General features: G+C 35.1%; 2 protein-coding genes across 3 annotated transcripts; both read right to left on the bottom strand.

Annotated features, from left to right (window-relative positions):
- Positions 1–10,139: 10,139 nt before the first annotated feature.
- On the bottom strand, positions 10,140–12,737 carry TIM (triosephosphate isomerase). 2 transcript variants are annotated; one of them, XM_078967198.1, is made up of 10 exons: positions 12,373–12,737; positions 11,895–11,921; positions 11,710–11,779; positions 11,324–11,447; positions 11,153–11,237; positions 10,935–11,067; positions 10,668–10,841; positions 10,511–10,593; positions 10,358–10,440; positions 10,140–10,267 (listed from the first exon to the last, which is right to left on the bottom strand). In XM_078967198.1, exons 1-9 carry the CDS (start codon positions 12,598–12,600, stop codon positions 10,384–10,386), a joined length of 981 nt encoding a protein of 326 aa, XP_078823324.1. In that variant the 5' UTR covers positions 12,601–12,737; the 3' UTR covers positions 10,140–10,267; positions 10,358–10,383. The 2 variants fall into 2 exon arrangements, with proteins under 2 accessions (XP_078823324.1, XP_078823325.1); XM_078967199.1 differs by having other exon boundaries at positions 10,140–10,250.
- Positions 12,738–14,444: 1,707 nt separating this feature from the next.
- Positions 14,445–18,410, bottom strand: LOC145011965 (transcription factor bHLH121-like). Its single transcript, XM_078970717.1, has 5 exons — positions 18,060–18,410; positions 16,689–16,792; positions 16,048–16,175; positions 15,059–15,496; positions 14,445–14,968 (listed from the first exon to the last, which is right to left on the bottom strand). The coding sequence occupies exons 1-5, from the start codon at positions 18,149–18,151 to the stop codon at positions 14,798–14,800; spliced, it is 933 nt and encodes a 310-aa protein (XP_078826843.1). The 5' UTR covers positions 18,152–18,410; the 3' UTR covers positions 14,445–14,797.
- Positions 18,411–23,438: the final 5,028 nt, after the last annotated feature.

Genomic DNA, 23,438 nt, shown 5'->3' with positions numbered 1-23,438 from the left:
AAAGCATTTCTGAAGAAATGTATTTTTATTCATTTTAAACATTTGGGATGTCATCGTTAATACAAAAACATAAGCATAAACAGAACTTACATTCATTATCACTAGTGATTTACATTTCCTTAATCTCTGAGTGTAATGTGACTTCATTTCGACACCTGTGATATAAATAAACTGAGTGGGTCAGGTTGGGAAACCTGGTGAGTACATAGGGTTTTCAACCAACAATAATATAATTATTATGTTTAAACAATCAAACAATCAACCAAATTACCCATCCCCATTATCTTCTTTAGTCTTAAGGATCTACCCTAAGAATCAACTACTCCTCGTTTATTTATTCCTAAGGATCATCCTAAGGAATCGGCACGAAGTCCATCGTTACCAAGGCTTATAGATTATAACTAGTGAACACGTAGTCCAAAACATCTGGTAAACACTTAGTTCAAAAGTAACTAGTGAACACACTTAGTTCAAAATACCTAGTGAACACACTCAGTTCAAAGATACCTAGTAAACACACTCAGTTCAAAATACCTAGTCAACACACTCAGTTCAAAAGTACCTAATGAGCACCTAGTTCAAAAACACCTACTGGTTACGAGTCTGCTAGTGTTCCACTGAACTGTCTAATATCGTCAAGGGTCATCATCTATACTCCACTAGATGACAGGATCACTGTCAACATTGATGTCTTTCATCGTGTTATCACACAACAACTATTTCATCTACCCATGTTTTACCCAATACAATTTGTAGATATAAATACATATATAGTTTAAATCATTTAAAACATATATAAAAATCTTTCACCCAGCATAGACAACAAGTATTCATATAATATGCACACATAGCACGTAATTTATATTAAAATACTTCATATCTATGTGTAAGATGAAAGGGATTATGCACTCACCTGAAAGGTGGTGACTCAACACGCGGACAGCGCTTCGATACTCTCAAAATAATTTTCCTTTGATAAAACCTCGTATCAATACCACTAGGGTTTAGTCGAACGATAACCGCGACAAATTAATAGTCTGACTTACAGCGGGTTTTATCGAAAACCGCGCTTTGCTGGAGCAGCGTTCCCGAGCCGAAAGGATCCTCCTCTCAGAGCTTCCCGGTGCTCCGGGACTTGCTTCTAACACCTTGGAGGTACTAGGGAAAAACCTTGAAGGTTTGGGGGTATTTGGGAGGAAAGAAGTGGAGAGTTGTGAAGAAAATGAGAGATTTGCGCCTCTATTTATAGGCTGCCAGCGTCGAGTACGCCGAGCGTACTCAAAAATTACGCTAAGCGTAATGGTTACGCTGAGCATACTCAAAATTATGCTGGGCGTAATATGACACGTGTCACCATCTGGTGGCTAGCCTTGGGGAGAAAGCAACGGCTGTGATCGCGCCACGTCACCCAAACTCGCACAACACCCTCCCGACTTAGAAAAATCATAACTTTCGCATACGAGCTCCGTTTTTGACATTCTTTATATTCACACGAAGGAGGGAACGTACTCTACAACTTTCGTTTAGACTCCGTCGGATAATTTTGATTTTATTTTAAATTTTATATTTTTAACAGGCCGAGACAGGATTAGTCCGTTAAAAATTCATAACTTCTTCATCTGACGTCCGTTTTCGTCTGTATTTTTATCGTTATGCTAAAAATAACGAGATCTTCAATTCTAGTTTAGGTTGTGTCGGCTAAAAACCGCTCGATCTATTATTCGAATTTCGGGTTGTACACTGCTAATCCGAAACTTCGAAAAATCATAACTTCCTCACACGAAGTCAGATTTGGGCGTTCTTTTTATGGACGCTCCCGATTTAACGTATTCTACAAATTTTGTTTAGATCGCTAAGGCTAAATCTCACTCTATCATAAATTCACTATTTACGCTTCTCAGTATCATGCCGATTCCGTCGCGAAACTTCGACGGGTCATAACTTCTTCGTTATAACTCGGATTTCAGTGTTCTTTATATGTACAGAAACCTTGTAACATATTCTACAACTTGGTTAAGATTGTTATTATAAATAATCTTTTGTCGAAAAGTCGTTTTCGACCCCTATTGCTTCTAAATTGACTAGCCCGGATCTACGGGCGTTACATTTTTCAACCTGCCAACCTGCTAACCCGCCAACCCGTTTATTAAATGGGTCATATATAGGTTTCTCAAAAAATAAACGGGTTGATCCGCCAACCCGTTTATATTCTTTATAAAAAAATTATTTTTAAATGTATTTATATATCAAGTATTAATATTTAATAAGTATTATACATTGTATACCATTGATTTATAGACCATTTGATTGTTTTGACATTTTGACTCGATGTGGATGGTCTAAGGTCGTAACTCGTAACCTATAAGGCTAAGTCTTTAACATGTTTCTATGAACGTTTTTAATTTTCATTTGGATGTTTAAAACTTAAATGTCTAAAATTCGAATATGTTTGCATCAACCATAAACAATTTATTCATGTTTAATTGTCAATTTATTTATGGAATCTGACCTAAGAACGCAAATCTGACTCACGAACCCGCCAACCTGTGAACCCGTATAAATAAATAGTTTGGCGGGTCATATATGGGTTTATGTTCCAAACCCGCCAACCCATGATCCGCCAACCCGTGACATGTATATTTAAATGGGTCATTTTTGGTTGACATAATTTGACCTGCCAACCCGCGACACGCCAACCCGAACACGACACGATTGCCAGGCCTAGTGCTAGGGAGGTTCCCTAGGCTTTTCGGGGGGTTTCGGGGCTAGATAGAGATTCTAGAAATAGAGTAAAGTGACAAAAGAATGAGAAAGGTGTGAGGAAAATGAGGGTGGGAGAGGTTCTATTTATAAGGTGAAATATGAATGAACTTGGTGCCACATGTCACCATCTGGTGGCAAGACTTAGGGAGAAAGCAATGGCCGAGATTGTGCCACGTCACCCATTTTCGCACAACACACTTCCGACTTCTAAAATCTGTAACTTTCACATACGAGCTCCGTTTTTGACGTTCTTTATATCCATGCGCAGGTAAAAATAAGATCTACAACTTTCATTTTGACTTATCGGCTAATTCTTAACCGATCTTAAATTTAACAGTACGAGGAGATTATACTGTTAAATGTCCGCGTAAAATTCATAACTTCTATACATACTCCATTTTCGTCTGTCTTTTTACCGTTGAGTTCCTATTAATGAGATCTTCAATTCTAATTTAGGCCGTGTAGGCAAAAACCGCTCGATCTAAAATTCGAGTTTCGGGTTGTGCATTGCTAAGCCAAATCTTAGAAGTCCTCAATTGTAAATTCACGGTTTAATGTATTGTAAATCGAGTAAATTCGAGTTTCAGGCGTTCTTTTTTTTTTTGTATGTTCTCGGTTTAATGTATACTGCAACTTTTGTTTAGATCACTAAGGCTAAAAAGTCCTCTATTGTAAATTCACTATTTACGTCTCCCACTGTCGTGTCGGTTTTGCCGTAAAACTTTGACGGGCCATAACTTCTTTGTTATAACTCGGATTTTGGTGTTCTTTATATGTATGGAACCCTTGTAACATATACTACAACTTGGTTAAGATTAATCATTCTAAATAATCTTTCATAAAAAACTCATTTTTGATGCTCATTATATCTAAATTGATTAGCCTAGATCTGCGGGCGTTACACCTGGGATTATACTTTGACATTATTTTGTTTGACATTATGATTTTTGAGACTTGTAACTATGGTTTTGTTGTTTGATGTGATATCAGTAATGTTTTCCTCAAACAATTTTATAAGTAATATAACTAAAAACGAAAAAAATTTGGTCTTGATTTTTGGGATGTTATATAAACACACACACACACACACAACCACCCTTGTGGTGGCCGGTGGTGGTATATGGCGGCACCTACCACCTCACGGTGGTGGTGGTGGCTGTTCTTGTGAGTTCCGACCAAATGAAACCATATACAACATTTCTCATAAAAAACGCACGCACATACCAATATATACCCATAGCCACCTACACACGGTAGTCAAAGGTGGCAGAAAAACAACAATGGCAGTAGCCACCACGGTTGGCTGCCATGGTAGCTCTCTTCAACTTTCGGCCAGCCAAAAACGCTCACACAATCACTATTGCAACAACGATTCACATACACACAAGAAGCACGAGCACCCACCATTCCAGACTTCGATCTTGGAGGAGAATGACGACAGAGGGGCGACAAACGAAGCTATGGAACGTACGACGACAACGATGGCACCAACAGGCAACGTTCAGCGATGGCAACGCAACCCACAGTGTTCGCAACGGCGCGAAGGATGCCTCAGAGGAAGGAAAAACGCAACAACAGCCTTGGTACTGGCCTTCAGGCTCGTCATCGGAGTCGCAAGGAGTTGTCGGTGGTTATGGTCTCACGGAGGTGGCGACTGTATGGGAGGTGTCGAGTGCATCTAGCAACTCGTCGAGTTCCTTCAGAACTCAGAAAACTGAGAAAATCCCAAACTAACTTGTCGAGTTATCTCATCAACTCGTCGAGTCTATTCAGAATCCAGAAAATAGGAAAACCCGACTCAACTCGTCGAGTTGGCTAGGCAACTCGTCGAGTTCCTTTAGTCTTTTCATATTCAGTCCTTTCCAGTTGAATCCAAAGCCCCAAACTACAGATCCAGTCCCCTAGGGTTAAGATACCACGTAAAGTTGCTAACTTTACGTCCATGCATGGCATCCAAGGGGTTGAAACACTCATATGAAGCTTAATAAGGGGTTTAGGGCATGGAGGATGGCCAAAGCCTGATAAAGCTTGAATCGTTAGGCCCAAGGAGGCCTGGAGGTGTCCAGAACTAGAGTCACAACTTGAAATCATGTTCAACTCCACAAATGGTTTCAAAATGGACTAAAAAGGCACTAAACTTCCATAGGAGAAGATCTAAGAAACAAGAGGTCAAGCTAAGGACTTTATACCTCCAAATGGTTTCTACCACAATGTAAATGTCGGATCTACTGCCTCTTCCTTCACCTATGCAACAACCACTTCAAGCTTCTTCACAAAAACACCAAAAAAGAGCTCCTTAAGCTCTCATACACTCAAAATGGGAGATAAGACACGGTCTAGGGTTTCTCTGGACTGAGAGGGTGATAAGGGAGGCTAACAATGAGGCTTAATGCATTTAAATAGGGTGCGAACCCTAAAAATTAGGGTTTTCCTTTCCAGCGTCTACTCGTCGAGTTGGGGCTCCCCAACTCGTCGAGTTCAGTCCTTAACCCACGTCCATATTGATCCCTACACGACGAGTTGGAGCTCCCCGACTCATCAAGTTCCAGGCTAAAACCTTAAAATTTTGAAAAATAGATAATGCTTGAACCAAGCGTTACAATAAATTGGATGAAGAAAAATCAGAAGAATCGAGAAGATATCGATCAATGGATGTAGTAGACTAACCCTGGTGGAGTAGACAATAGAAGAAGGAACACGTAGACGAAGAATCTGTTGATGGCACCACATGGAAAGGACATCGGGAAAAGATTATGAACGAAACCAAAAAAGGACCAATCATGATAGAATACTATTCACAACGATACCTCTCTTTTCATATATATATATATATATATATATATATATATATATATATATATATATATATATATAGGATCCGATTCAGTTGAGGATTAGTGAGAGCACCTTAAAAAATTTTAAAAATTTTAAAAAAACTTTAAAAAAATTCAAATCATAAAATCGAGCATAATACTATATTGGAGAGAAAAAATGGAAAAAAAAAAAATTGGATCATTAAAATTGAATCATGGATCATAAAAAAAGAATCGTGGATCATAAAAATGATCCATCATCTAATTTTAATGATCCAATTTTTTTTTCTCTCCAATATAGTATTATGCTCGATTTTATGATTTGTATTTTTTTTTTTTCAATTTTTTAAAGTATCCTCACGAGTTCTCACCGAAAAAAGACTCCTCACATGACCATGTTTCTATATATATATATATATATATATATGTATAATTTTATATTGATATGATTGGGTTGTGTGTATAAAGAAAAGTGGATTTATATTTTAATAAATAGTTGGATTGGTTATAATCACCTAAGTAGTCTAAATGTATTTAAGTACTTCAAGTTAAGCATATAAGGGTATTAGCAATTTAGCATTTACAAGTTTTTGTCCTTAATCTACTTTTGTGGATGAAAACAGGTGTAAATGTGTTGATTCAAAACAATATACGATATGATATTATTTAATTTTTTGGAAATTCTTTAATTTAATGGAAAGGAAAAGTAAGTAGCAAATCATCATCTTTTGTTTTTTAGGAATTATATATATATATATATATATATATATATATATATATATATATATATATATATATATATATATAAGGGGAGGAGAGAGAGAGAGAGAGAGAGAGAGATGTCAATGGGTCCAAAACGGAGCAGAGGTAGCATCCCTCGTTTACATGCATGAGTTCCCTTGCGCCACCACCGGTCCCTGAAATCCTTCGTTTCCTAACCCCGACCCTTGGAATCTACATCACCCCCACCCCTTGTTCTCTGTTTGATTACACAATACTAAAAATCTAAAATCTATATATATATATATATATATATATATATATATATATATATATATATATATATATATATATATACACACACACACACTACAAAGTATAACATCAAAATTTTGAAAATTTATAAGATACTACAATTTGAAAAATACACAATACTAATTTCTAAGAAATTAAACAAATCTGAAAGATGATTCAAACTTCACCAAGCCTCTTCAAGTGCAACTATGTGTAGGAAGCATCACCAAAGCATATGGACTATTCTTCAACCAAATTCTTATGGTGCTTTTCCATCACCACTTATTGATTTCAAATATAGGTTTCTGAAAGACCAAAATATCGTAACATGGTCACACCAACTCTTAGATCACAAAACCCAATTTCTAAGATATATTCACAATATAAGGACTAATAGAGGTAAAGAGAATCAAAACTTCACCAAGCCTCTAAAAGGTGATCCAAACTTCACCAAGCCTCTCCAAGTGTAACTATCAGTATGAAGCATCACTAAGCATGGAATAGCCTTCAACCAAATTCTACTGGTGCTCTTCCATTACCAGCTATTGATTTCAAATATAAGTTACTAAAAGACCAAAATGTTCATACATGGTCACACCAATTCTTAGGTCGTAAAACCCCCCTTCTAAGGACCAATGGATGTAATGGGAATCGATTATGGCCTCAAATACGAAAGTTGTGAAAAATTGATTTATGGGAATCAAGCTAATAAATGGCCCGTGTGAATTTAGCCTAATTCCTCACGGCATGTATGATTGCTACATCACACAATTTTACCCAAAATAACATCATACTTTGCTATATTAAGTTCTAAGCCTTCTAACATCATTTTAAACCATTTTTAATGATTGGTATACTTTAATAACTCCATTACGCATGTTTTAATTATCTCATTTTACTCCTAACACCATTAGATTATGGATTAAAATAACCTTTTTGATTTCTTTATTTTTATGCTTTAAAGCTCTGTAATTGTCGTTAGGTTAGATTTTCACCCTTAATATGTATCTATGATGATACAAACTAACTTAGAAACATTTTAACATACTTTAATCCATGACTAACCCATAAAGTGAAGATTTGGTCAGATTCAAGCTCAAAACTCAACTTCTAAGCTTGAATCTCATTAATAATTCCATGGATCCAAATGAATTGATCTCATACATGATATGGATTTTGATTTAGCTCATAAAACTCCAACTACACCCCCTATAAAGCAATTATATATGAAATTAATTGATTAATTGGTGAACTAATTATAGAATATCAATTTAAAAAAATCAATTTAACTCTTATACAACATTCATTTTTGGATTTAGAAGTAGTTCCTCAAACCCTAGATTAAGGAATAAAGAGATAATTACAGATTTTACCTTCTGATGCTTAAAGATGGAGACGAATTTGTCTAATTCTTCCATGACTTCATACTAGAGATTCAAATCTCTAGTTAGGAGAGAAATCACCCCATCCAAGTTTCTACAAAGGCTTATATGTTCCAAAGAACGAGAAGGGAAAGAGTTTGCATCCTTATAACACAAAATGTTACACTTTCTACCCTTGGATCTTAATTTTATTAAAATGAACACCATTTCACTTACTAAACATCCATTATTTCATTTTGACCATTCCCCATAATGTATCTAACATTTGTATCCTATTAAATCTTATGTGCCAACTCATGGTTTAATTTAACTTTCATGGATTTAACGGTTTTGGTCTCTCAACTTCAAAAGCTTACACCTAGATCACCATTTTGACTTGGAAATTAACTAGTGATTTAATGTTTTCCTAAGTAATCTATGTCTTTCAAGTCTTGTTTGGTCTTGAATTTTAACTTTCACAAACTGGCAACTTTGGTCCTTTAATCATAACATTTTCAATTTCTCTTTATTAATCTTCTAGTTTATTTATATTATCATATTTATTATATATTTCATTTATTAACTTTTAATTATTTATTTTTTGTTTTATTGTCCTAAAAATATGCTTTTGCTAAAATGTCTTGGTCCATTTTGCAGATGTTATACAAGTCCAATCGTTTGTGTTGGCTAAAGATTGGATTAATGACAATATCAATTATGATTTTCAATCCCCAGAAAAAGGCGTTGAAGCGGCTACGCTCTTGGTCGATTTGATCATTTCATAATGCCTCCATATTCAACAATTGAAAAGCAAGGAAGGAAGTTTTGTTTGATAATATTATTGGTTGGTCGTTTTGTTGGATTTCCAATAGATATTGTAGAAAAAAAATTAATTAGGTTTACTTAATTAAAAATCATATTATGATTTTTAATTCTTGTAAAGTTCAATCATGCTAACATTTGAATAAATTTGTTGTAGAAAAATAAAACAACCCACCCAAGAAAAAATAATTGACAAAATAGAACTCGTAATCGTTACCTAATAACATTTTATTTGTTTTTAATTACAACAATTATTCATTTTCGAAAGAAAAAAAAAAAAAAAAAAAAAAAACAGCTATTATGACACAAAATATATAATATGCTTTCCTTGAAGCTGAAGCACTTGTGTACTTTTTCTAAAGCTCCCTTTTTTACTCTTGAAGTTGGAAAAAATGTTCAATCAACAAAATTATATATGAAATTTTAACTAATTGCCTTTGAAAAAAATACTTATAATAATTTATAAAATTTATTGTTGCTTTCTATGATTCCATCACGCTTGATATAACTACCAAAAAAATATCTATAAAATTTTACACTTACAAGCTCTTTTAGGTAACATTATAAACATTAAATTTATTTTGCAACACTAATTGCAAAACTAATACAACCTTTTTTCCAACGATGCAATCCATTTCATTTTCTCTTAAACATATACAATTAAAGCAAAAAATAACTCCAACATAAACACATAACATTGTTTGTTTTCTTTTAAGTTATTCATGGGTCAGTATTCATCAGAAACCTGAGTTGTGTTCATCAAGTCTTTTCTTTTCCGTGAACCCAAGTTAAACCACCGACCTTCAATGATCCAACTTGAAGACAAGAAAAATACAAGAATCACCGGCATTAAGAACAGTAATAATTGGAAATTGATACCTACATAACTCGACCAAGATTTGAAGTTTGAGTATTCTGAGAGAGACAACAAGAAGACAACAATGGCAAGAAACGCAACCAAAGGAAGAGGTGGCAATGAGATGGATGACAATGTTTGGGCCCTCCACCCGTGTTTTGTGTCCGGGTCAAATCGCTCCATAATTCACACTATCAAATCCTCATGTATATATATATACATACATACAACTAATACAAGAGTGTAAGATTGCTTTGAAGATGGGGTAGGTTAAGTTAGGTTAAGGTATATATTCTTTGAGTATGAATTATGACTAAAAACCACTTTCGTTTTGGATTCTAATTAAAAGATATACCCAAATGCTCTTTCAATGAAGAAACATAACTCCTCCTTATACCAAATTTGAATAAACAATCAATAAGATAAAAATTTTAGTTTTTCTTTTCTACTGCATAAGAAATTGAATTACTTCCGACAAAACTGAATTTCGTCCATTTTAGCAACCAAACAGAGCATAAAATAAAATTTGACATTTACTTTATTGCACATTATATTATTCTGTATTCTTGTTTTCTTCAAGAATTATAACCAAAAGTCTTGTACACTCAGGGATGATGACATCTATTACAAAGCAAAGCCTGTGTGAGAAAAAGAAATTGCACAATTCAAGTTGCTGATGCTGACATGGCACTAACATCATAATCTTAACTAAAAATGACACTACTTACTTTGCCCATAATCACGGACACATACATCAAGCAGCAACCTTTTTAGCCGTCACAGAGTTAATGATGGTTGCAAAATCAGAACCCTGCAATCAATATTCATTTTTATTTTTATTTTCTATTTGAATATATTTATATTTATATAAATAATAATACCTTCAAAGAAGCACCACCAACAAGAAATCCATCAATGTCTTCTTTTTTCGCCAGCTCAGCGGAGTTCCCAGCATTTACAGATCCTAAACAAATAAATATTTATTTAAACATAAACAAATAAATATTTTATTATTGTTTTTGAAATGAAATGAAATACCTCCATAGATGATACGTGTCTTGGATGCAACTTCAGGTGAGACGTTTTTTGCAAGCCAATCACGGACTGCCACGTGTACTTCCTGAGCCTGCTCTGGTGAGGCCACTTTACCGGTTCCAATAGCCCATACAGGCTCATAAGCAATTACAATGTTATCCCAACTCGACACAGCATCTGTATTAAATAAATAAATAAATAATGTTAAAATTGGGTAGATTTTTTAAAAAGCAAAAAAGTAGGATGATGATGTAATAAATGAAAGGTTGCCTGCATAAGCTTTCAACTGCTTGAAACAAACATCAAAAGTTTTGCCAGCTTCTCTTTCTTCCAGTAGTTCTCCAATGCAAGCTATTACTCCAAGATTCTGGCCTAATGCATATGCAGCCTTCTTACCTATAAACTGGTATTTAAAGTGATTTAGAATGTGATTTTCACCTTTTATGATTTAGAAAATAGAAAGAAGATAATGAATTTATAAATCTAACCTCATCGTTTTCCCCAATCACATGCCTCCTCTCAGAATGCCCAAGAATTACCCATTTGCATCCGATATCTTTCAACTGCTCAGCACTGTAATTACAATTTACAAGTAGTAAAGTATTGGAATTATTATATATCAAGTAAGAGATAGTGATCAATGAAAGACAGGTGAATACCTGATTTCTCCAGTAAAAGCTCCACCTTTCCCAATCCAAGAATTTTGAGCAGCTATCTCAATTCGGTCAGATAAAGAGCTCTTTACTTGATCGATATAAACAAAAGGGGGTCCCACAACAACATCTGATGAGTTCAAATAACTAAAACTCAAATCCAATGCTCCAAGAAATCAAGAATCATGAATATGGATTGCTAAAGAAATAATGTATGTTACTTGTTTAGTATTTACTGCAACTGAATTTAATATGATAGAACAATTAACACGCTTCTTAAAGTTTTCTTCTTTTTTGCAAATAGGTTTTATAAAGTCTAGTGGATAAAAGCAGTTGGGATAATTAGATTATGTTACAATTGAATGAAATAGAGATGAAGATAGAAAACTAACCAACATCAGGCTCCAAAGTTGCACTGTTCAAGTCTGAGACTAGCTGCTTGATTGAATCTTTGGTCCCATTCTAGAACAAATGTTACAAAAAAGCCACATAAAAAAAAAATAAGTGAAAGTACAAAAAATCGGTGTTCAGGATTTCAATTTTATTGTGACTAAAAATTGAAGGCACAATCACTTACACATTTCCAGTTGCCTCCAACAAAGAACTGTAACAAAAGAACAGATATCAATTGTCAGTAGCTAATATTGAGAAATCGGCTTACATTTTGTAAGTAAAATGCCTTGTTAACAAAATAGAAAAAATTAAAGTACAATGTTGAATGGAAAGAAAAGAAACTAAGCAGATTGATGAAAGTATTTGGCTAGTTCTTACATTTATCCCAATATCAAAATTCAACTTTATTACAAGTTGAGAACTCATAGCCAGTTTACTAAACTTGTAATATCGCGTATTAACATACTACGACTATAAATAGAAATCCAAGGAATGCTGCAATACTAAAAAAAATCAGAGCCGTGTTCAATTCTTTTAGTTTTTCGCTGCTTAAGTTAGCATTGAGAGTGTGATTATCGTTCGAAGCAAATGAGAATTAATTGGAACGGATATATCAAACATTAGATCTGTATAAAATGAAAAAAGCATGTATATCTATCTACCTTCCCGGTGCCGGCCATGGCGACGATGCCGGTGCAAGGTCGTGTAGATGCAGAGGAGAGACGTATGTGAGAATTGACAGACTGGAAGAACGATTGAGTTGTGGAGAGTGAAGCGGACTCGAGCTTCGAAGAGCGGCGGAGTCCGGAGAAAAGAGGCGGAGAAGCAGCGGCGGATTTAGCACCGGAGAGCTGGGATGCTGGTGTAAGAGAAGTTGAAACCATCGCCATCGTAAAAACCCTAATTCGGAGGTTGGAGGCGACGAAAATGGCGGTAGTTGGTAACAAGTGGTGGTGCTAGGGATACTGTGGTTGCTGTGTAAAGGTGGCCGAGAGGCGATGAGTTTAATGATAGTGATTTGTTTTACACGATAAGTCCTTTTTTACGCTCCACTTGGGGCGTGTAACGAAATATATTTATTTGTTTTTAAATATTTGATTAATTGATTCTCTTAAATATTTAAATATTTGATTATTTGTATTGCTTTTTTGTTACAATTTATTGTTTAGTTTATCATTTAATATTAGATAATCACGTAGATATTCAGTTTGTGGGTTAATCTTGCTTTGTTTGGAACTTATAAACAAAGCCCTCGAGTTGAATATTCAAGACTTGGTTTTTGGTTTGTTTTGGATCGGTTTGAAACTAGAAAGTGAAATCGCATATATCAATCCAAATATCCTCATTTTGTCCAAGAAACAATTATTTAATTAATCTAACTACCTCATTTAATGATTAATTTATAAATTTAATTTACACGTATAATATACCGAGTGAATATATCATGGAACACAAATATATAATCGAATATCCATTATTATAATAAAACGGGTTGTGAATATATATTTAAAAATGAAAAAACGCTATTTTTGAAAAAGGGGTAAAACTACATTACGCTTTACTTGTAGTTTAAATTTAAACATGTTGTTTTCAACGAATAATCAAAAGACATACACGATGATAAATGAGTGATGGCGCATCCACCTATACTTATTATGTTGATAGGGATGGGCCTCATGGGAGTTGTGTGTGCCCCCATCGCCCAACCAAAAAGTCCAGATGCCATCTTTCAAAGCAACGAGGGCATTCTTGTCAATTTGTCTCCTTACTAATATGGATTATCCAACCATTTGAAAATTGTTAAGTAATTTCTTGAGTTGTTCTATTTTAAAAATAGAGATATTTTTCATAATTCATTATAAATGGAAAGTTGAAATATTAAGATGATCATTATTACAAGTATCATAAAATGATAACGCGGTCCATGAATACAGGTCCAACGATTCGTGAGAACATTTTTTTGATGGCGATATTAACGAAGTGGTAGATGCAATATATTTTATTTAAAGTTATTAAATACCAAATTAAAATTATATTCCAAGTTAGATGGTTCTTTTTTTTTTTTATAATTCCAAGTTGAATTAAATTTTAGCACATTATATCATAAACGGGTGACTTGAGACATCATGTTTTTAACTCATCTTCTCTAAAAAAATAATTTATGATAAATTACTGATCTAAAATATATTTTTACAGAATAAATGACTCTGCATCGGTTCAAATCCTTGTTAATTTATTTGGAATAAAAATACATCTTAATACATAATTTGAGAAAACTATTTAATAATTAAGTAGATAGAAAATTATTTATTTGAGACAATTAAAAAGATTGGGGGTCGCATATGTTGTTGACACGTGTATAAATGATAGATAACAAGTGAGTGGCCTGGCATCCATAATATCTAAATGCCAAATAGACCCAAAAAAAACCTTTGCCCAAACAAATTAATTCTTATGTGACTAAGATATTTCAAATACTTGTTTTCTTTTTCAAATTTATCCCTTGAATTAATTGTCATACCATTATTATGTTTGACAAAATTATTGCTTGAAAGCTAGACCTAAACCAATGCTACTTGATATATCATGCTATGAGTCCAAGTTACATGAAAATATTAAAGATTGCGATATGAATTTCGTTACATGCAATACGCAAGGCCGTTTAAAAAAATGTAATATGCAATGACTAAGGAGAAAAGAAAACGAAATCCACAAATAGAAAAGATAATGCATATGTTACGAAAGACATTGAGATAAACCCAAAATAATAAACATGCCTTACATTATATGTTATAAAATATTAATTAAATTGCCTATAATTCATATTTGATCCAAATCATACATTAAATAATTCCCTTATTTTTTCCTTTTAATAAAACAATAGTTACATACATTACATTATACATACAAGGAGCCGATACCATAAACACATGTCATCATCATCATCATCATCATCATCATCATGTAACCGTATAACTGAACAAAAAGTGGATTTAACTTTTTTTTTTGAAGTACCTGTGTTTTGTTTGACTTGTGAGAGTGAAAAGTTAGGAATCTATGCAAAGTGGTGGTGGCATGGCGGTGGTCCTAGCGGTCACCACCACCATTACCATTGAGGCCGCCAACGACACTATTTGATGAGCTGGCTTGTACAGTATGAGACGATGAACAGCCGCTAGGACTAAGAGAGCTCTCATCCGAGATGCTATTCTCCTTCCTATGTGATTTCTTCAACTTTGATTCACCCCCAGACCCCTCCTACAGTATATGAAATATCATCGTTTTTACTCTCAACATCTATCTAACACCCAGTTATATCTATATGCAAGAAATAGAAGAAAATGTAACCTGATCTAGTGTAGATCCGGGCATCTTGAGCTCCAATTCAGTAGCAACATCATTAGAGTCCTCATTTTTTCCACTTGATGACTTATTTTTAGAAGGTTGTCTGGTAGAGACGTGGGACCTACCACTGGGTTGGTGAACAGGTGGTGGAGATACGTATTGAAAGAAAGTGGAACACGGGTTTGAGGGATTTTGGTTGCCAAAAAAAGGGTAGGGTTGGATGGGTGGGTGGTGCATAGGTGGCATTGGCATTTGCATAGGGATAGGGTAGGGGTAGGTAGGTGGGTGGGGTTGCATTACAACTGATTGGTCCATATGACCCCCCCATGGGTATATACTACTACTAGCCCTAACCCTTTGTTGGTATTGAAGGTTAAGGTTTTCAATATCCGATTTTAAGGATGCTTTTTCTTCTCTTAAATCATGCTTCTCTTGAGTCAACTATTATCATTCAATATTTCAATTCAACCAATGTCAATATATCATCTATTTATAATTAGATAGATTAATAAGAAAAAGGTGAGAATACAATGTTATAATTGGGTAAATTATCCAAACTACATTTTCTTAATAAGAAAAAAGTTGAAACTACAATGTTGTAATAGAAAGAAGACAATGTTACATAAATGGTCCCTGTGGTTTAATATCTGTGTCGTTTAAAATTCACATGAATAAATATGAGTTATGATGCCAATTTCTATATTATACCATGGTGGAATGAAATTTAACAAATGGAAGGAATCACATTCCTTCAAGAATCATCTATTCCATTCCACCATGCAAAACAAACAACTTTTTCTCATTCCATTCCATCCTTTCCCCAATTCCATCATACAAAATTAACCAAACACTAACCGATTGTTTTCAAAATTCAAACTAAATCTTCTACTTTACAAATACATGTGTTTTGACTTATAATAGCAAAAAGTCATGAATGTGTGATTTTACTTAATTATTTCTAAAAAAAATAATAAGAAAATTTGGAAAGTTACCTCACGGGATTCTTCAGTGAGTGTTGTATACTCAGATTTTAATCTGCTGACTTGAGCAGTCAAATCATTTAGCATCTGGATTGTATCACAGAGTATAGTTGCCTTATCAAATTTAGGCCTATCTGGATCTGTTAAAAGTTTACAACATTTTAGCATTAAACTTACAATATATCCAACAACATTAACAGAATAATTTTAAAAAAGAAACAGAATACAAACAGGATACATTGACAACACATTATAGAAAGTGTGATAACGTGTTGTTTCTTTTTACTTAATGGACTTAACAGAAAATGACTTGTGGACATGAAAGTATATGACCATTTTACCCTTCTATCAAGAGCAAAACAGATTTTCTCAATATATTTGATGTATTCAATAGAAAAATATTTCTTAAGATATTCAACAAATTAAACATGGTATTGTTTTAATTTTTGACATAATAGGTCAGAACTTAATCCGATAAGCTATATATAGGTGTTTCTTTTTGCTTTGTGGTTTTTGCTACAAACCAATGATAAAGAGTCAACAAAACATTATATACCAATAATGATATAAGATTCTTATTTATATAAATGAGATGAAGAGGTGACAAATTTATCCATTTTTCTTATTATATAGCAACAATATGGGTGACATACCTAATGTCTTTCCCAATTCAGTGAACTGCTCATTGAGACGATCTCTCCTTAGCTTCTCACGATCAGCCTTTTGAAGCTTTCTGTCTTTATGTTCATATCCAGGCCTTTCAGAAGCAATAAACAAATGTCAAGTAGGAGAAAGGACAAGTAAAACTAAGGGTGTGTTTTGCTACATGGGAAATGACTCGGAGAGGAGGGCATTTACATCTTTTGCACAGACAAACAATCAAGAGTGAGTCCATGTCCCACCTTTTTTGTCTGATTTAGTCCCAATTTAATGCGCGTCAAATGTAGTACAAGAAAGAAGGTGGATATATATATATATATATATATATATATATATATATATATATATATATATATATATATATATATATATATATATAGGCAACTGGAGATGTGTATTGAAACTACTAACATGAAAATAAAATGTTTTCTTTTCAATTCTTTCCAACTTAAGAGTGTGAAAAACAATTATTACACCTTTTCTTTTTTCCTTTATCCACTCTCCTAGCTTAAACTTGCTTTTCTCTCCAAACTTGAGAACATAGTGTAAGGGGTGCTTGGTTCACAGAATGTTTTGGAAGGAATTGGAATTTGTCAATGGATTGGAATATGAAGGAATTGAATTATGTCATGTGTTTGGTTGGCAGAAACAGGATTGGAATTCACAAGTGTTGGTGAGGTAAATGAGGGGAAAGAAGATGGAGAGTGAGAGGCAAGAAGCACTTACTTGTGGACTTCTAGGGTTAGGGTTAAAGGGGTAATTTAACAATTTTAACATGAACTTCTAGGTTAAAGGGATATCTGAGTATTTTTAACAAGGAGTGCTTGGAATTGAATTCAATGGGTTTTAGGATGAAATCATGAAAAGTTGATGCAAAGGATCTTGTAAATTCCATAGGATTTTAATTCAGTACTCATTTGCAATTAAAAGCAGGATTTGAATGGAACTGAATTCCAATCCAGTCTAAATCAAGAAAAACTGTTCATTAATACTAGCAACTAGCAAGCTTAAACAGTGAAGTATAAAAACTAATGTTCTAAATCATTGAACTTCATTTTACAGACAATCATTGCTTGCAGTTACAGTCACATTACATACCAAAATTAAGCAAATCAAGCCAAATCCCTCATCCAAAAGCATGCAATCTAAAGTTCAGAATCATTGAACTACATAATACTGAATCATACTTGCATTCATAACGCGAAGTTCTCAATCCAATTATATGGAACTTCAACACCAGAAAGCAACACCTCATTAACATATCTTAATTCCTCAAATTATTAACATTTTAAATTCCGTTACCGAGTAAAACAGCTCGAAATACGTAAGCTCTGTAGTTATGAGCTGAGATTAAGAACTCATACCTTAATTCTGCGTTCAATTGATTTGGGGGTGATCGATTATCAGATGGAGCAAGATGAAACTTCTCTGAATTAGGAGGCAATCGATTATCCATTTGTAGGAGATAACAGTGAAGATTTGTATCTGCAATTTGCTTGATTTAGGTGTGATCCTTTCTGAGTTTTAGGGTTTATCCGTTATCCGATCCAGAAAGACAGAAATTTCATAAAGATAACGTGATTAAATGTAATTGTTGCCTATTTTCACTACCGAGAATCTACATAGTGATAGCTGTAGTGCAAGTACACCCGCATATTTTGGATTCGGGTCAGCTTTACCCGACGCTTTTCTCCGAGTTTTATATAAGTTACCACTTCAACGACGCTCTGCCAGTTTGCCAAAATAAATAATTAAATAAAAACACGTTTCAAACGATTTATTTATGGTTTCGACATGTCCCGATACATTTAACAAACAAATTGAGTTGCTAATTTTTTTAAGAATTGGGAGGTGAATCTTTACAACTTAAATACTCATTTATAAGGCAATTAAATTAAATATGTATTTTATGTGGATTAAATAAATTTTTATATTTTTTTAATATATGAAACAAATTTTTGTTTAAATGCTACATATATAAATCTTAAAGTCGTATAAAACTGATATACAAGAGTCGTTATATTTTATTGAGGAGCTCAAGTGCCTCAGGTTTTAGAAAGTCAAAAGTATCGTACACAAAGGGAAGTAATTTGTACATAATATTTTTTCTTCATACATAATATTTATGTTTTATAAAGATTTACAATACGACATTCTAAAGCATGTAACATCCAGATCCTTGAATTATGAAATTTAAAGTGAATTATGAGTTTTGTGTTGGTCACGATGTGATGAAGGTATCATCACGGCGTGGCATGACGATACAAGGTGCATTTTCTCGTTGAGGTGACACGGCATGACAACTAACTCAGAGGCAAATCCTAATTTCCGGACTTTGATCCTATTCAAAGGAAGTGTGGGTTAGGGTTTTCTCCACCCTCTACCTTCATCACCTCTGACCCCCCCCCCCCCCCTCTGAAGAAAACTTAATCCATATCTTCTATTTTTTAGTTCATCTTGGTGTTTTTGGTGGTTGTTAAAGAAAGAAAAATACATTTGTGGTGAAAGGAGCATCTTAGCCAGCTTTGAGACTTCGTCTTCGCATCTCTTGACCTTTGTAAGTGTTCAAGATCCAAGCTTTATTGTTCGATGTTGTTATATCTAGAGTTTTGTCCTTTCTTCTTCGATTATGAGCTAGTTTGAGTGGAAGGATTCCATAAAGTTGGCAACTTTATAGATCCTTGAGGTCATTTGTAGGTTACATGCTTTGGATCTGGAGTTTGGTGTAGTTTTGAAGCCATGCATGGGATTTTGGTCCCATTTTAACCATTTTGATCCATCTTGAGTTCAATACATGCATTGGACATGCATGTCTATAAAGCACCGATGCACTTGTTTTCCACATTGGTTTAACTTAAGACTTGACAGGATCAAGGATGGAGTTTTGGGGAAGAACTCCATGCCACAGCGTGATGCATGGATGCTTTATGACGTAACATGAGTTAAATGGAATGCCTCCATCTGATGAGTACCAAGATGTGGTAGTTGATGGGTTTTGAGCATTCTAACACTCCTATGGTGTACATGCAACCTTATAAACCTTGGATCTATGTTTTCTCTATTATACATGTAAATATTTAATATTCCAAGGTTTTAATCCTAACTAACATAATATGAAGCAAATATACTACAAAGCCTAGTTAGATGACATACCTTTTGATGGAGTTTGAAGTCTTGAACTTTAAGAGCTTAGCCCCAATAGTGTGGAAGCCTCAAGTGGAATCACAAATCACTAAAAAAACACCTTGGAAAACTTGAGAGAATATTAAGCACATTAGAAATTGGCCCACTCTCGTTTACTCGCACACTAGTGTCATTTCCGATGGGTTTTATACAAACAATCTTATGTGTGCATACAACCATAAATACGGATCTATGTTTTCACTATTAGATACACAACATTATGAACACATGAAGAACCCTAGCATCCTCCTAGGTATTTTGAAATTCAAATAGTAGAAGGGATTACATACCTCTTGTTGTTATATTTTAATAACAACTCAAACCTTCAATCTTCTTATCTTTGAAAGCAAGTACCACAAGTGTAGTACCTATAATGGCTTACAAACACCAAGAGAAAATGGATAGGCAAGAGAGAGGTAGGGAGAGGGAGAGAGAGAGAGGGGGGGGAGAGGCAGAAAATTGGCTCTAGGAGGTTCTGGGATCAAGTGGCCGATTTTCCTAGGCTGAGGGGTCCTTATATAGGTGTAGGGATTAGGGTTTCAGTCCTTATCCTTATCTGATTGCTTGCCCACCAAGCAGTCCAAAGGATAAGTACATAATCCTTATCTTGGAAAAATTCTAGGGCCTTATCCCCTTGACTCCGTCCACCCTATCCCATAGGGCATCCATTGCCCTACTTTGCAACTATCACATAATTATAATTCAGTCCCCTAGTTTAGTTAACTTCTTTTAATCACAAAATTAATTCTTAATTAATTTTTGACCAATGTCAACTAAATAAATATGATTTATCTTTTAATATATTATTTTTATAATATATTAATAAACCATAATAACCTCTTTCTCTATCATTTCTCCAGTCAAGTTGCTTTGGTGAAGGCAACCCAAAAGGACCATGCACAACCGGGTCAAATACTTACCATATATGGTTACGGGCTTAGACACTAATTGAACAGTCTTCCACTTGGATAAGTCTAGTAACCATAAATGCAAGAACAACTCGATTAGCAATCGTAGCTCTCAAAGACGCTGCGAACTCTGATCTTATCAGTAACCTGTCCTTTAGATAAGGGATCATATAATCCTCTGTTCTAAATATCGTGTGGACAATCACATGGAACATAGTCATACTTATTATCCAACAATTTGTTTCTTGATCTCATATTCGTTTGACATAGAACTTAATTGAACACATCAATTCAATCCTGACCAAGCCCGACACATAAGTCAAACCAAATCATCGAGGGGCCCTGATATCGCTTTTACCCTCTTAGGATAAAAGGAACAAATAAACTTCGACTTATATGCATTTAATATTCACTAATTAAATCATACACAACAATGCGTTTTATAACATCAAGTTACTGATGCGTTTTCACACTATCAATGCACAACCAATCAGCAAACAATAAACCATATATCTAGGTTTTAAGACCATATGATATTATCGTGTTGCGATCACTCGTGATAAATTCGATGAAGTGATTCCAGGAAGTGTGGGTTTATTCCAATGCTCAAAACTTGTTCATAAGCACTCATGAACGTTGTAGCAAACCTTTGCTATGTCTAATACCTTTCAGACAATCTACACACCAATTCATGACAGTCTTCATTCATACCTACTTCTAACATATGAACGACTATGGATCGTTTGAATAATCTATTATTTAGGAAGTCAAAACATGCAAAATGAAACAATAGGTAAACAATTAACATAACTCGATAACTTTACTAATAAATAATACTCATTTATTTAATCATCGAATGTCAATTACATTTATCTATTACACATTTCCAAACTATCTAATCTAAAGTAATATCATCCTTCGGCCCAATGCTCCTAGCGTGCTGCAAGTTCTTAACCCTACTCAGTCCCTTCACAAGCGGATCTGTTGGGTTATCCTCTGACGATACCCTCTTTACTACGAGGAGTCCTTCTTCTACCCGATGTCGAATAAAGTGATAGTTTATGTCGATATGTCAAGATCTACCATGATCCCTCGGTTCCTTGGTCAGGGCAACCGCTCCTTAATTATCACAGAAAATTTCCATGGGCTCCTGTATGGTTGGCACAACTCCAAGGTCTCCAATGAAATTCTTCAGCCATATTGCCTCTTTTGATGCTTCGCTCGCTGCAATGTACTCCGATTCGCACGTTGAATCAGCTACGATTTCTTGCTTGGAACTTTTCCAAGTCACTACTCCTCCATTAAGGGTAAAGACCCAGCCCGACTACGAACGGTAGTTGTAACATCCCGGAATAGCAAGAGTAGAGTTGAAGGACTAAAAGTGTAAATTTTGAAGGGCAACTCGGCGAGTCCATGGATGGACTCGGCGAGTAGGGTCGCGAGTCAAGTGGCCTACTCGGCGAGTCCAAAGATGGACTCAGCGAGTAGGTGCTGAGTGGAGAAAACCCTAAATTCAGGGAATGAGCCCTATTTAAAGAACATTATATCCTCTCCCCAGCCTCTTTGATCCCCCTTGAAGTCCAGAAACCCTAGAAAGCGTGATTATGGAAGATTGGAGTGCATTTGGAGCTTGGGGAGGTATTTGTTGAAGAAATCTTGAAGAAGAAGAGGCTTGGATCAAAGGGCTTTGCTTGGATTCGAGTTTCATTGCAGTTGGGGCATTCTTTTGAGGTAATATCTCGTTCTTGGGCTATCACTCATGTGGATTCATCATTTTGGGTTTATGGGGAGCTTATCTTTGTATGTTTTAGAGTTTGGAGGTTAGATCTGAGTTTGCTACCTCAGATCTGGGATGGAGAAGGCCTAGAGAGCATTAAAGTCCCTGTGTTTGAGTGCTTAGTGAAGCCATCATGTCCCAAACCCTAGCTCTAAAGTGAATAAGGCCTAGATCTCTTTGGATTCACGTAAAGTTTGCCACTTTACGTGATGGATGGATTGTATGAGGCTAGATCTATGTTTTGGATCAAATGCATGGCCTGGAATGCTTTTCTATGGATTCAGACCGGTGGTACTCGGCGAGTCACATGGGTGGACTCGACGAGTTGCTTGAAGATGAGCTAGAACTCGACGAGTTGGATGAACAACTCGGCGAGTAGGTTAAAGATAGCCTTAGACTCGGCGAGTCTGTTCTTGGACTCGGCGAGTCTTGTCGAAGAGTCCCAATATTTTCTGGTTGAGTCGAGAATCGGTGAGTCAAGGGATGACTCGGTGAGTTGGGTGCGAGTGGACTCAGAGTTGTTGGATTCGGTGAGTCTCGGGGTGACTCGGCGAGTTGGTTCGCGGATTGAGGAAAGTTCTGAGCATAGGGACTCGGCGAGTCATCGGGTTGACTCGACGAGTAGAGTCAATCAGGGGTTGACTTTGACTTTGTCCAAGGTTGACCAGTTGTCTTCCAGGGGTATTTTGGTAATCAAGGGTATATATTGAGTTGAGTGTTTTGGTGTTTACTGGAGGAGTTCGTGTCGGAGTTCGGAGCAGCGGGATCTTATCTTTTCAGCCGGCAGTTTTGAGGTGAGTTATCCTCACTATATCAACAGGGTCTAAGGCACCAAGACCGGCCCTATTATCGAATTGAGATCCGGGTATCTGTTA

This window comes from Lactuca saligna, chromosome 8 (genome assembly GCF_052625555.1).
Source record: "Lactuca saligna cultivar CGN05327 chromosome 8, ASM5262555v1, whole genome shotgun sequence".
In the NCBI taxonomy this organism is placed as follows: Eukaryota; Viridiplantae; Streptophyta; class Magnoliopsida; order Asterales; family Asteraceae; genus Lactuca; species Lactuca saligna.
This window is presented reverse-complemented; position numbering and strand designations above follow the sequence as displayed.